This window comes from Photinus pyralis, unplaced genomic scaffold (assembly GCF_008802855.1).
Source record: "Photinus pyralis isolate 1611_PpyrPB1 unplaced genomic scaffold, Ppyr1.3 Ppyr1.4_LG10, whole genome shotgun sequence".
Lineage (NCBI taxonomy): Eukaryota > Metazoa > Arthropoda > Insecta > Coleoptera > Lampyridae > Photinus > Photinus pyralis.
In genome coordinates, this window is record NW_022170250.1 from 8,430,409 (window position 1) to 8,443,386 (window position 12,978).

A 12,978-nucleotide genomic window follows, 5' to 3' on the forward strand; every position below is an offset into this window, starting at 1 on the left:
AAATATTAGTGTTGTGTACTGACTAGTTGAATGTTACAAAATCAGTCTATCTCTAATTTCTTGAAAGTACCTTCAATTCCGAACAATTCGTTAAATTTGGTGACCGGGTGAGGTCTCTTCGACTCGTCCGCAACCTTTCTCTCTTCATCTGCAATAAAGTCCATGTTATTCAGCACCATCTCTACCGTTGCCGCTAAAAATCAAAGTAAGTGAGTTTGAATTTGAGTGTCGGTCGGGACCTCTCATCTCCTGAACCGACCCCAGCGAGCCTCCATAATCTTTTGGCATGCAATCAAGAGGTAAGGATTTGTACAAGGTCTTCTGGTAGTCGCTGTGGATGTGGATCTACAAGCATTTGTTGTACAGTACTGGATGACCGATTACTGGGTACCATCTCAATGATCTCCTTCTTCATGATCGGTTTCATGAGTGCGAAAATTTTGTCGAGACGCGTACCGGCGTTGATGAAGTGGGCAGCTGCGAGCTTCATTGGGAGTGCTTCCTAGGTGTGATGGATGGTTAGTTAAAATGATAGCCCTCATACTTGCTTACCTGCACAAACACGATTAGTCTTTTCAATACCATCAAGTTGACTTTCGCAAGGTGCGCTAGTGAATATCCTTCCATATCGACCACTCCAATCATCCCATCCAAAGTTCCCTTTTGGAGTATCGTCATTTTGAAAATGGTTTCCAGGTACTTGATCGCATCGGTGAATACGTACTTGCTTGGGTCCGGATTGTTAATCTTGCAGTAGAAAATTTGGTAACCTTCAGGCGTCAGTTTTGGTAACGGTAATACCGTTCTGTGTCACATACGATCATACATCTAAAATGATGGATTATCAAACTCACGCCACATCCAAAGCTAGTCTCCATGTCTCCGGGTCGCGAGGACCAAAAATCTCCGGAATCATTCCGCGCAACGTGAAATGGTTCTCTATGGTCGTCTTGGCCATCTCCACCTTACAATCGCAGCTGGAAAGAAGAAGGATCACTTCAAGATCTGAAACGCAAAACTAAAGTTGAGTGTGCGCTGAAAGTTGGGGCTACCGCTAATTTGGGGTAAGTGTGGTTGTTTTCCCATCCAGGATTTGAGGTATTCCACATCTTCCTTGTGTAGGTCTTTGTGTTTCGCGTACTGTAATGGCACATCTGCATAGTTCAGTGGCATTGTAATGCTCTCAATGGAAATCACTACTGTTATCTGCTGCCCAGTTCCCTTCGACCTCGCTGAGAGCACAAACACTGATTACTTGCCTTGAACCATGTCGTAAATACTGATGACGTTTGCGGATCGTGTTCACATACTCTTCTCGTTTACAAACAATGAAGTTTCGGTTCCGGATTAAGGATGCTTATCTAACAAAGCGTCGCATGGAAAAAATTTTAAGGTTATGAGAAACCAATAAAACAGTGCCCCATTTAGAACTAAACACGTGTCACTCCGTCATAAAAGTATGATAATAAATACAAGATAAAATAAAGTCCGAGGTGGCGTGTATAGTTTAAATGCAAAATTCAGACTCTCAATTAGAACTCTCAGATCTCAGATCTTTAACTCAACTTTTAGATCTCACGGTAAACAAAAGAGTAACGGAAGCGTGGCGATGATTTTCTTTACGAATCTAATACAGGATTGCATACCAATGATCCCCACTTTTTTTAAATTTTGTAACACCCGCCAAAGTGGCTCAATAGGTTACTCGTTTATCCAATTTCCTTTTGACCAATCTTATACTTTTCAAAGCCTTTAGGCAGACACCACTAGGGTTTGCAATTGGTAACTCGGCGATTTGCATGCTGCGTTGTGGGGATCAGTCCGGGACGTTTTGGAGAGGCATTAGTTCGTGGACCACGAGATCGTTTAGTGGTATTAATCATGTTTCGAGCACAATACGGGAGATTAATTCAAATTTGAGTTACCAGAACAAGCAGTTACGAAATCAAAAAGTAAATTCGTTCCTAGAGAGATTCGGGCACCAATTTGTCCAGGTATCGGCCCCACCTCATCGAACTTGACCCTAATGCTACATTTTTTGGGTGGAGTTGCGTTTTAGGGCTACAGGATAACAGTATGTTACAATACACGGTTGCAAACCCCGGATCCCTAAACGGTTCAATTTTTGAACACGCCCGAAAATGGCGCTAATAGCTTCCAGCGGTCATCTTTACCCATTTAGCCAATCAACTTTTTTCTTTTTGACCCATCATCCTTTTAAAAGCACCGCTAGGGTTTAGAATTGCTACCTCGACAATTCGCGTGCTGCGTCGTGGTCTGATTATGTGCAGAATCAGCCGTTTGGTTACGTAAAAGCTATTAATTTTTTCATCGCCCGTTATCAGCCGTCAGACGGCCGCCAACTACACTCCCTGCAATTAATCGGTCAGTGACGCATAGGGTAATCATTGACTTAAAAATCAAAGAGCGACCATTGAGAAACCATTGACTTAAAAAAGTATTGCCACAAACCCCAAAATTTTGAATGCTTATGTAGAGTAAGATGCATCTTTAGCATCCTCGAAGCGTAGGTAAAGGTAAAGTTGGGATTTTCGGTACCTTTTTAACGGTTCGGGCAGTTTAGGTATTACACATCGTAGAAAGTCTACGCGGCAATAAAACTAGAGGCTCAAATTGTCCAATAAATAGTGAAATTGTAAAAGTCCGAAAGTAATTGGTGGAATTAGTTCTGGGTGACCCAATAAGACTATTCCTCGGCCGTATCTCGGGAACCGTTCGTCGTATGACCTAGGGGTAAAAAAAATTTTTACGTAAATCGGTTATGAAGAATCACTGGAAAATATTTTCAAGTTCTAAAAATGACCACCAGAGGGCGTAACTGCAATCTTAAATTTTAAAATTGCATTTTCTTTAAATTTCGCATAATAAACTAAACATTCTTTTTTCGCATTTTTAAAGAGAACCAGTTCATCTATCATTTTTGTAAAAGCAAAAACTCAGTTATTTCAAAAACAAAGATGCTGTGGGGCGTTCAATTGTTTTTGGCAATAACCTGCTTTCACTTCTTAACGGTTTGACCGATTTTAACAAATTTGGTATCGTTGAAAAGAGCATTCCTTGGGCATTGAGAATCAACCAAAATATAGTTAATTTAGTTGAATCCTTCCCCGCCAGAGGGCTATCCTTGACACTATTATCCAAAATCCTAAAAAAATCAAAAAAATCAAATGGAATGATATGAGTTCTTCTTTATCAAAAAGCAGCCAAATAACACCCAAAGAGGCCAGTGAAAACCGTTTTTCAAAATCTCGTTCCTAACCTCAAATATTGGGAAAATGAGATTAATTAATTAATTAATAGAAATGCTTGAATTGTATCTTATTTGACGTATTTTCGGTATTTGTCGATGCATTATAAAATAATAACAGCCGTAATTTGTAAATTATTCTGCTGTGTTTACATTCAGAAAGTGCAGTTCTTTGAATCCTTTCTAAAATGCCGATTTCTAATCAAGAAGCATTTAATATGCTGGCGGCGAAGGTTCGTGGTCGATTCGGATAACGCAAATAGAAGATGCGGGCAGCGATGGTCGCATTTTGAGAACACTCAAAATATATCGCCAGCATATTAAATGCTTCTTGGTTAAAAAGCGGCATTTTAGAAAAGATTACAAATCCAAAAAACTGTACTTTCTGAATGTAAACACAGCAGAATAATGTACAAATTACGGATGTTATTATTTTATAATGCATCGTGTTTCATTTGTTTAATTTTCCAAGGCCTACCTAAAAGTGTAGGGTCCTTTTCCAAACAATCTTTCGCGCCATCGGCAAATACCGGAAATACGTCAAATAAGATACAATTTAAGCATTTCTATTAATTAATGAATTAATCTCGTTTTCCCAATATTTGAGGTTAGGAACCAGATTTTGAAAAACTGTTTTGACTGGTATCTTTGGACGTTATTTGGCTACTTTTTCATAAAGAAAAAGTTATATCATTCCATTTGATTTTTTTGATTTTGGGTTATAGTGTCAAAACTAATTTGTTAAAATCGGTCAAACGGTTAAGTTAAAACAGGTTATTGCAAAAACAATTGAACACCCCACACCATCTCTGTATTTGAAATAACTGAGTTTTTGTTTTTACGGAAATAGATAATCTAGTTCTCTTTAAAAATGCGAAAACAATTTTTTTAGTTTATTATGCGAAATTTAAAGAAAATTGTATATATCGATAATCGACATTATATAGATAATCGGTAATTATAGATAATTTATCGAAATATCAATAATCGAGGTCTATCGGGAATTATCGATATTTATCGGTATATTTGATAGACTTCAATTATCAATATTTATCGATAATTTTTCACAGCCCTAGCAAGGAGTAACCATGACCGTGGCGTGAGAGAGGCCACTTATGACAGACTTGCTACGAAATGAAAGGAAATTGAAAATGTTACTGTTTCTAACCACTAACAAACCCAACAAAGCAATCACGCCGTCTTGTTGGCTCCCCATTTCTCGACTGTAGAGAAATCCTTCACCCATCCGGTTTACTGTAGCGTGTGTGATCTCTCGCCTGAAACCGGAGAGGTAAACTTGCGCAGGTATACCGGTCCGATCCACCGCAACGTGTATGGCGGACCTAAAACTTTTTCGTACCTCAGTTGCATTTTGAATAAGCGGGCCTTAGGTGAGTGCTACGACTGTCAGAGGGCCACAAGGTTTCGTCATATTTTCAATTGTTATTCTTTTAATACTTTGGAGTTATTTGCGAAATGAAAAGTCATTAAGTTATCGGAAATTAAGGTCATCTCAGATTAATATTCTGTGGGAATTGAAATGTAAACAATCCGTGCATTTCCATATCTCAGCTACCGACTGCGCGAAATGCCTCTGAACTATGCCAGCGTGGATTTCGAGTATACGAGACGAGCGTCGCAACTGAAGAGAGAAGACGTGCAATGCCTGCGGGAATGGCTCGCGAAACAGCCGCATCTTCCGGAGATTCTCGGTAAAACCATCGCTTATCTCTTGATCGAATGAAATGGTTTCTTTTTAGAGATGGAAATGATCTTCTTCCTTCTTAGCTGTGATTGCAGCATTGAGATGACTAAAGCCACAATCGATAGTCACTACACCTTACTAGCGCTGAGCCCTGAAATCTACGGCGCGCGAGACTCAAGAACGTGGGACGGAATACTGAACACTCAGTATGTTTCGGGAATCGGTCCCCTAATCACTTAAAGTTGTTTATAGCGTTCTGGTACCATTGCCAACATTAACACCAGAAGGGTACCAAGTGGTTTACTCAGGCCTCAACGATAGAGATCCCACCAAATATGTTTACGCTGACTTTATAAAGCTGATATGCACTGTCTCCAAGCTCTCACTGATTCAAAAGGGAACGGTCAATGGGTTGATTTGTATTTGTGACATGGAAAGGTACTCGATTTCGCACGTTGCCCGAATACCCATCACGGTTCTCAAGAAGTTCCTGGCGTTTGTCCAGGTGAGTAGATTTCCGACGCGCCGAAACTGACGAATTCTTCAGGAGGGTCTCCCGTTACAACTCAAGGCGTTTCATCTAATTAACGCCGGTTCCAAAATGGACGCCATTCTGGCGATTGTCAAGCAATGCGTCAAACATGAAATATTTAAATTGGTTCGTCACCACGCTCGCCTGCCGCTTGTTTAACTCTCAGCTTCCAGATACACGTCCACAGTGACTACACGAAGACCTTGTACGACCATGTCCCAAAGGAGTGTTTGACTGTAGAACTTGGCGGGACTAATGGATCAATGCGCGACCTTTACGGTAAGTCCAAAACTGGACGGTCAACAACGATGCTGACGTTATTGTAGGGGAAGTTAAGGCTATGGTCTTGGAGAACATGGATTTTGTCATGGAGGACGAGAAAAAAGTTGCCGATGAATCCAAACGGCTTCAAAAATCCAACAAGTTTGATAGTCTCTTTGGAATTGAGGGCACCTTTAAGAGGCTGGAGATTGATTAAACCTGCTCAAAGGATAATCGGAATTTGGTTACGTGTTTCACATTTGAAAACATTTTTTAACTCATTTTTTACCAGATAAAATCGGCAAGAAAATGTTGTATTGAAATTGTAAAATAAAAAATTCCTGTATGGAACTTTGTTACTGTTTAGTGTACCTAATTGGAAAAAATCCTCAGTAAGCAGTTGCACAAGAAATACGATTATAATGACGTCTCCTATAATGGGACCGATTGAACTAAATTTATTGCTGAAACTTTGACAGTTTTTTTAGTTATAATTCCGCCACTTTATACGATTTAATTTAATTTTATACAACTTAAATTTTCCCAAAGAAAGTTTCGTAACAACACCGAAATTTTCTTTTTAATTCCCTTTTGTAATGAAGTGAATTATATTAAATTATATTAAACCCTACGTGTTGCGTGTGAACATTTATAGTTCGCGTTAACGTTGCGTTAGAACGGTTACGGTACGTAGGAAATGCCCAAATCTTATTTCTTACGGCAAATCGTGCTCACGCGTTTGTCGTCGGCAGTACTCGGATAATTCAAACAGTTGAGTTTATCCTGACGTTCGTTTCGTTTATTTACAATAATTATTGACACTTTGTTGGTTATTATTATTTTGCATGCACGTTACTCTTACTGACAGATGACATACAATGGCAGATCTCGTTTCGCACTAATGCGCAAGCTCATCTCTTACCACTACGGTAACTATAAATCGTATAATTTTCGTTAACGTAAGATTTTACGGTTCCGTTCTTACGGCTACGGAACTATAAATCCGGCTTAATAGCTTTTACGCTACCAAACGGCTGATTTGGATTTAAACTGTACACGCCACCTTGGACTTTATTTTATCTTTTATTTGTTATCGTACTTTTTATGACGGAGTTGACATGTGTTTAGTCCTAAGCGGGGCACTGTTTTATTTTGGTTTCTCATAACCATTTCTTCACGCAGCGCTTTGTTAGATAGACATCCTTCACCCGGAACATAAACTTCATTGTTTGTAAACAAGAACACTATGGGAACGTGATCGGCAAACGTTATCAGTATTTTTGAAATGGTCCAAGGCAAGTAATCAGTGTTTGTACGCTCAGCGAGGTCGAAGGGTGTGATAGTCGGGAACTGAGCAGCAGATAACAGTAGTGATTTCCATTGAGAGCATTACAATGCCACTGAACTACGCAGATGTGCCATTACAGTACGCGAAACGCAAAGACCTACACAAGGAAGATGTGGAATACCTCAAATCCTGGATGGGGAAGCAACCGCACTTACCCCAAATTAGCGGTAGCCCCAACTTTCAGCGCACACTCAACTTTAGCTTTGCGTTTCAGATCTTGAAGTGATCCTTCTTCTTTCCAGCTGCGATTGCAAGGTGGAGATGGCCAAGACGACCATAGAGAACCATTTCACGTTGCGCGGAATGATTCCGGAGATTTTTGGTCCTCGCGACCCGGAGACATGGAGACTAGCTTTGGATGTGGCGTGAGTTTGATAATCCATCATTTTAGATGTATGATCGTATGTGACACAGAACGGTATTACCGTTACCAAAACTGACGCCTGAAGGTTACCAAATTTTCTACTGGAAGATTAACAATCCGGACCCAAGCAAATACGTATTCACCGATGCGATCAAGTACCTGGAAACCATTTTCAAAATGACGATACTCCAAAAGGGAGCTTTGGATGGGATGATTGGAGTGGTCGATATGGAAGGATATTCACTAGCGCACATTGCGAAAGTCAACTTGTTGCTATTGAAAAGACTAATCGTGTTTGTGCAGGTAAGCAAGTATGAGGGCTATCATTTTAACTAGCCATCCATCACACCTAGGAAGCACTCCCAATGAAGCTCTCAGCTGTCCACTTCATCAACGCCGGTAGGCGTCTCGACAAAATTTTCACACTCATGAAACCGGTCATGAAGAAGGAGATAATTGAGATGGTACCTATCCAGTAGGTAATCGGTCATCCAGTACTGTACAACAAATGCTTGTAGATCCACATCCACAGCGACTACCAGAAGACCTTGTACAAATCCTTACCTCTTGATTGCATGCCAAAAGATTATGGAGGCTCGCTGGGGTCGGTTCAGGAGATGAGAGGTCCCGACCGACACGCAAAATTCAAACTCACTTACTTTGATTTTTTAGATGAAACGGTAGAGATGGTGCTGAATAACATGGACTTTATTGCAGATGATGAAAAAAAGGTTGCAGACAAGTCGAAGAGACCTCACCCGATCACCAAATTTAACGAATTGTTCGGAATTGAAGGCACTTTTAAGAAATTAGAGATAGACTGATTTTGTAACTTTCTACTACACTACACAACACCAATATGACTCAATAAAGACCGTTCCTCGGCCATATCTCGGCAACCGCTCGTCGTATGACTTAGGGTAAAAAAAAATTATTGGGTGAATCGGTTATGAAGAATCGCTGGAAAATATTTTCAAGTTACAAAAATGACCACCAGAGGGCGTAACTGCCATCTTAAATTTTAAAATTGCATTTTCTTTAAATTTCGCATAATAAACTAAACATTCTTTATTCACATTTTTCAAGAGAACCAGTTTATCTATCATTTTCGTAAAAACAAAAACTCAGTTATTTCAAAAACAAAGATGGTGCAGGCCGTTCAATTGTTTTTGCAATAACCTGCTTTAACTTCTTAACCGTTTGACAGATTGTAACAAATTTGGTATCGTTGAAAAGAGCATTCCTTGGGCAACAAGAATCAACCAACCAAAATAATAGTTAATTGAGTTGAATCCTTCTCCGTCAGGGGGCTAGTTTTGACACTATGATCCAAAATCCTAAAAAAAAACAAAAAATCAAATGGAATGATATGAATTTTTCTTTATGAAAGAGTAGCCAAATAACATCCAAAGAGGCCAGTGAAAATACAAAAAGTACCTGAAATGCATTGTTAATTAGCTGGACTCCCTCCAGTCCAAAAGGTATCTGAAGGTTCTGGATACGGTAACCTTAGACTTAAGTTGTCAGTTTGGCATCTACCTCAGCACGGGCGAAAAAGTTAATTTCACTAAAAATAGGGCAGATTCGCACACAAAGAATTGAAGTCGCTAATCAATCTAATTGAGATTAAACAATTACATGAAACTTAATAACTACCCACCCAATCTCGAACAAGTTACAAACAGCTGAAGGCAACACAAGTAATTTCAATTAAAACTGAGCACGTTACCTTTTTGTTAATGTAACACCAACACGAAAATTGAATTACAGAATTAAAACAACTCAAATTCAACTACCTTGACTGACTAAATCGAAATCGAAATCAAAGTGAACTAAAATACAAAAATGAACCAACATTTCCTTTTTATACAGACTAACATTGTTTATATTGCTGACATGGAAATTATTACATTTTTGAACAGGAACCGCATTGTTTCACGGTGTAAAAATGTTATCCGGCGGTGTCTCTATACGCCGACGGTACTTGTCGTTTCAACGGTGTACCCATATACGCTAACGGTACTTGTTGTTTGAAATTTGAAATCGGACATCTCAATACTTGAAAACCTGCAGATAGAGTATACACCAAAAATTTTCTTTCCTTTTCTTCTCTAAAAGGTGAGGGTGAGTAACTCTTCCGAACCAGAGTGCGTCAGTAGAACCACCACAACAGCACCAGCAGCAACTGCAGGTATCAACGGCAGGGAGACGTTCAGAAGGGCTATCGCAACCCCAAGGTATCGAATATCCCTTGGAGAAAAACTTAGAGAGCACCCTCTCGGGGAACTCCATTGTGGAGTCATTTGAATAGGCATGTCCTCTGAGAACAAAATGCCCTATAGCCTTCCTTGGTGGCGCAGGGTGCTCAAAAAGCAGAAGACTCAGCTGAGCAAGCTAGCACAAAGCTACAGTCGAATGGGAAGCCTATAAGGTTATATAAGGAGGAGATTACGAGGAGTTAAACAGAGGCATGGAAGAATTTTTCCAGCTCTATTGAGAGGTTCCATCCTGTATATACAACTTACGACGATGCACACATTTTTGAGAGTTGGCAACCATGCAATTTTTAGGAGGGGAAAGCTGTTGCCCACCATCTGGAGAGCTCGAACGTGTGTTACGTTTGGCATCTTGTCGCGAACGGGTCGCCCCATAAATGTTTGTTGTTACTTTGTGTTATTTAATGCAGGTAGTAATCTTTGCATTTCTTTATATCGTATTTGTGTTTTGTATAAAGCATTTTATATTTTTGTGAGTTTCAATCTTTGTTTTTGAAATTGACTTGATTTAACCTTAATGCAGAATCACATATTTGATACCGTTATCCTTTTGTTTGTAATCGTTTACGTTTTTGGTGTAATGCTAGCTGAATTTATATTTCTGTTTTGATTACACGGTCTTAACCAGAAGTAACATTCATATAAATTTTGATCATTTTATTTTAATATGTGGAAATTACCTTGTTGTTTGTAACTACCATTTTCTCCGTGAATGAAGCAGTCACGGGGGTGGCAAAAACTGTAATCAAATTGAGTTACGACGCCTAATTCCGTGATTGTGTTCGACATTCAACTGTAGGCTCGAAACCCCGAAACCAGGGGCGGGTTACCTATCTTGCAGGAGGGGGATTACGCTAATCAAAACTCTTCGGTTTAGAATCTATGTGCGATAAATGAGTTACGATTCGCTAATTTCCACATTATCTTGTCGTTTGTTGAATTTACCTACAAGGCCATGTAATTTTCCACTCTCATCTTAACAAAAGGACTTTATTGCACCAAAGATGAGTTACATCCTGTACCCTTCACCCTTTCTCAGAATTTAGGTACTTGCTTACCTGACCCATTGTTCCCAAAATTTGTTATAACCTTGGGTATAACCAACTTGGTGTGGTTAACCACTACTTAAACTTGATAATTTTACAAATTATTTTCTTAACTAACTTTTGGACTGCATGGGTATGGGTTCTTTTATTTGATGTTTCTGTGTATGAGTGGTTCACCCTGCCTCCATGGAGTAGGTACCTAATACAGTTCGATCTTTCGCTGTATCTGTTGCCTACTCATCTCGTTGCTTAGCCAATAATCGACTTTCACATGAATACTTGCTATTAACATTCTCACATGTAATTTTCGTGTTAAATTAGAGCCACGCCATTTTGATGTTTCCTATGTACATGCAATTTATTAATTTACGAGTTGTGTTATCTCAATTGATCGTACATGTATTTAAATTTTGTTGTAGTGGATTGATTTATCAGATGTGTCGTGTTTTGTTTTTATGAATTTGTTCAATTTCAATTTTATTCAGATTTCTAGTTTCAGGTTTCTAGCCATAGACTTCAAGTCTCAGTCTGTGGAGTAGCCATATTGGGTCAGTTCAAAGGTCAGTTGCCTCTTGAAGACTTGACTTTGAAAATTAGGTCAAGGTGAAGTTCAAAGGTCGCTCGGCACCTGGCGGTGACCTTAGAAAGTGGACCAAAGAACCACTCATAGGCCCGTTTGCGGTAATCTACAAAATTAAGTTCAAAAGTTGCTCGCTGTTCAAAGTCCAAACATTGTTCGCCGTTCAAAGTTCAAAAGTTGGTCGCCGCTCACAGTCCAAAGTTTGCTCGCCGTCCAAAGTCCAAAGGTTGATCAAATTACACATTTTTGGGGTGGGACGGAGGCAGAGGGCAACAGAAAGAGAGTCCCCAAAGATTTTTAAGGGGCTCAAGGCAGTTCCTTTTCAGATGTATTACTAATTTGGTTTTCAATATTTCATAATCCTAAAAATTTCCTTAAAAATACGGTATTGAAACACTTAATGGTGCTCTAAAAAAATGAGTGGTTGGCCTTTTGGGCGCTCTGTAAGGCTTTTATCTACCGTTTCTACAAATACATTTGTGACCCCTCCAAGGTTCTATAGCTTTACAACGCGTCTTATAAAAGGTTAATGTTGGAAGTTCCAGACCATCGTACCACAAAAAGACGCCAGAAGCCTCATACACTAGAAGTATTGGGAAGGGGAACCCTTTTCGCTCTAAACCCGCTATAGTCTGGGGAGTTTCTAAAATTAGAAAAGCAAAGGCGTACAGGAAGGCCCAAATGCTGCTTTTTTGGATTTTTTGTAAGATTATATCTTCTTGTAACGAAGTACATGAACTATACCAAAATTAATGAACACCCAGTACATGGATGAACTTAACCGGGTGATTTTTTTACTAAAAACCATAACTTCCGGACAAATCAATTTATCTTCCAGGAGCCGGGAGTAGGAGGTAAAGTTAACTGCTTCAATTTGAAGTGCAAATAAATCTCTCTTCGATGGGAAGAGGAGGATTGAGGGTTTCAGCTCTATTAAGTATTACGAGCTGATTCCCGGTGTTAAGTGAAAACGCGTACTAAAGCCGGCAGTTTAGATAAATAACGCGGAATTTGACGATTGAACATTTCAATTAACAATGGGCCTCGGTGGACTACCGAATTTTGGAATTCTAATACGGCCAATTAACGGTAGTTAATTTATTGTGTGTTTGCTGTCAAATGAAGCGCGCTTATTAACACGAATTTTTGGATTAGTCACAAAACGCTATTGAGTGCGTCGTGCCGGTTGGGGAAACCACCGGGTTTTTCCACAAATTTTCGAGTTCTATAAGCCGTCGTTTATAGGGGATCTTTTTGCATCTTTAGGCGTCAGCGTGTAAATTTGTGCCTTGAATTTTCGCATTTTCAAGGTAAGCCGTTTGATACGTTTCTTTCCGTTAATTATAAAGCTTTCCTGCATTTTGTTTCTCAGTAGATACCGTTAATGATGTGTGCTTCCTTTCTCGCTTAAGAAAATGACTGCTGTTTCTGTCGGCGGTAAGTTTCTTAAAACGAAGACACGGTAATTATTCCTTCTCTATTCCCCTCAAAAAGAAGTTTAAGAACTCTCCATGAATTTCAAGAACAACGGTACAACGTTTGATTCCGTAAGACACTTAATTCTTTTACCTTAATCGTTTAATTACTGTAAATCACAA

General features: G+C 39.4%; 3 protein-coding genes across 4 annotated transcripts; 2 read left to right on the forward strand and 1 right to left on the reverse strand.

Annotated features, from left to right (window-relative positions):
* On the reverse strand, window positions 1–1,812 carry LOC116161837 (alpha-tocopherol transfer protein-like). 2 transcript variants are annotated; one of them, XM_031475310.1, is made up of 7 exons: window positions 1,311–1,812; window positions 1,053–1,259; window positions 855–1,005; window positions 553–805; window positions 392–502; window positions 240–345; window positions 1–193 (listed from the first exon to the last, which is right to left on the reverse strand). In XM_031475310.1, the coding sequence occupies exons 2-7, from the start codon at window positions 1,171–1,173 to the stop codon at window positions 42–44; spliced, it is 894 nt and encodes a 297-aa protein (XP_031331170.1). In that variant the 5' UTR covers window positions 1,174–1,259; window positions 1,311–1,812; the 3' UTR covers window positions 1–41. The 2 variants fall into 2 exon arrangements, with proteins under 2 accessions (XP_031331170.1, XP_031331169.1); XM_031475309.1 differs by having other exon boundaries at window positions 1,053–1,812.
* Window positions 1,813–4,804: 2,992 nt separating this feature from the next.
* Window positions 4,805–6,104, forward strand: LOC116161766 (alpha-tocopherol transfer protein-like). The gene is made up of 6 exons (XM_031475229.1): window positions 4,805–4,980; window positions 5,029–5,179; window positions 5,226–5,478; window positions 5,521–5,631; window positions 5,679–5,784; window positions 5,832–6,104. The coding sequence occupies exons 1-6, from the start codon at window positions 4,857–4,859 to the stop codon at window positions 5,981–5,983; spliced, it is 897 nt and encodes a 298-aa protein (XP_031331089.1). The 5' UTR covers window positions 4,805–4,856; the 3' UTR covers window positions 5,984–6,104.
* An 839-nt stretch (window positions 6,105–6,943) lies between these two features.
* Window positions 6,944–8,377, forward strand: LOC116161592 (alpha-tocopherol transfer protein-like). The gene is made up of 6 exons (XM_031474985.1): window positions 6,944–7,281; window positions 7,329–7,479; window positions 7,529–7,781; window positions 7,832–7,942; window positions 7,997–8,102; window positions 8,151–8,377. Exons 1-6 carry the CDS (start codon window positions 7,161–7,163, stop codon window positions 8,300–8,302), a joined length of 894 nt encoding a protein of 297 aa, XP_031330845.1. The 5' UTR covers window positions 6,944–7,160; the 3' UTR covers window positions 8,303–8,377.
* The last annotated feature ends 4,601 nt before the right edge of the window (window positions 8,378–12,978 follow it).

Excerpts from the sequence above, each read along its gene's own strand:
- LOC116161837 (XM_031475310.1), bottom strand. The coding sequence starts at position 1,173 with ATGCCACTGAACTATGCAGATGTGCCATTACAGTACGCGAAACACAAA. Across the intron at positions 1,006-1,052 it reads ACACTTACCCCAAATTAGCG|ATCTTGAAGTGATCCTTCTT; the intron begins GTAGCCCCAACT and ends TTTGCGTTTCAG. Across the intron at positions 503-552 it reads GACTAATCGTGTTTGTGCAG|GAAGCACTCCCAATGAAGCT; the intron begins GTAAGCAAGTAT and ends CATCACACCTAG.
- LOC116161592 (XM_031474985.1), top strand. The coding sequence starts at position 7,161 with ATGCCACTGAACTACGCAGATGTGCCATTACAGTACGCGAAACGCAAA. Across the intron at positions 7,282-7,328 it reads GCACTTACCCCAAATTAGCG|ATCTTGAAGTGATCCTTCTT; the intron begins GTAGCCCCAACT and ends TTTGCGTTTCAG. Across the intron at positions 8,103-8,150 it reads GTCGGTTCAGGAGATGAGAG|ATGAAACGGTAGAGATGGTG; the intron begins GTCCCGACCGAC and ends TTGATTTTTTAG.
- LOC116161766 (XM_031475229.1), top strand. The coding sequence starts at position 4,857 with ATGCCTCTGAACTATGCCAGCGTGGATTTCGAGTATACGAGACGAGCG. Across the intron at positions 5,180-5,225 it reads GACGGAATACTGAACACTCA|CGTTCTGGTACCATTGCCAA; the intron begins GTATGTTTCGGG and ends AGTTGTTTATAG. Across the intron at positions 5,479-5,520 it reads AGTTCCTGGCGTTTGTCCAG|GAGGGTCTCCCGTTACAACT; the intron begins GTGAGTAGATTT and ends CGAATTCTTCAG.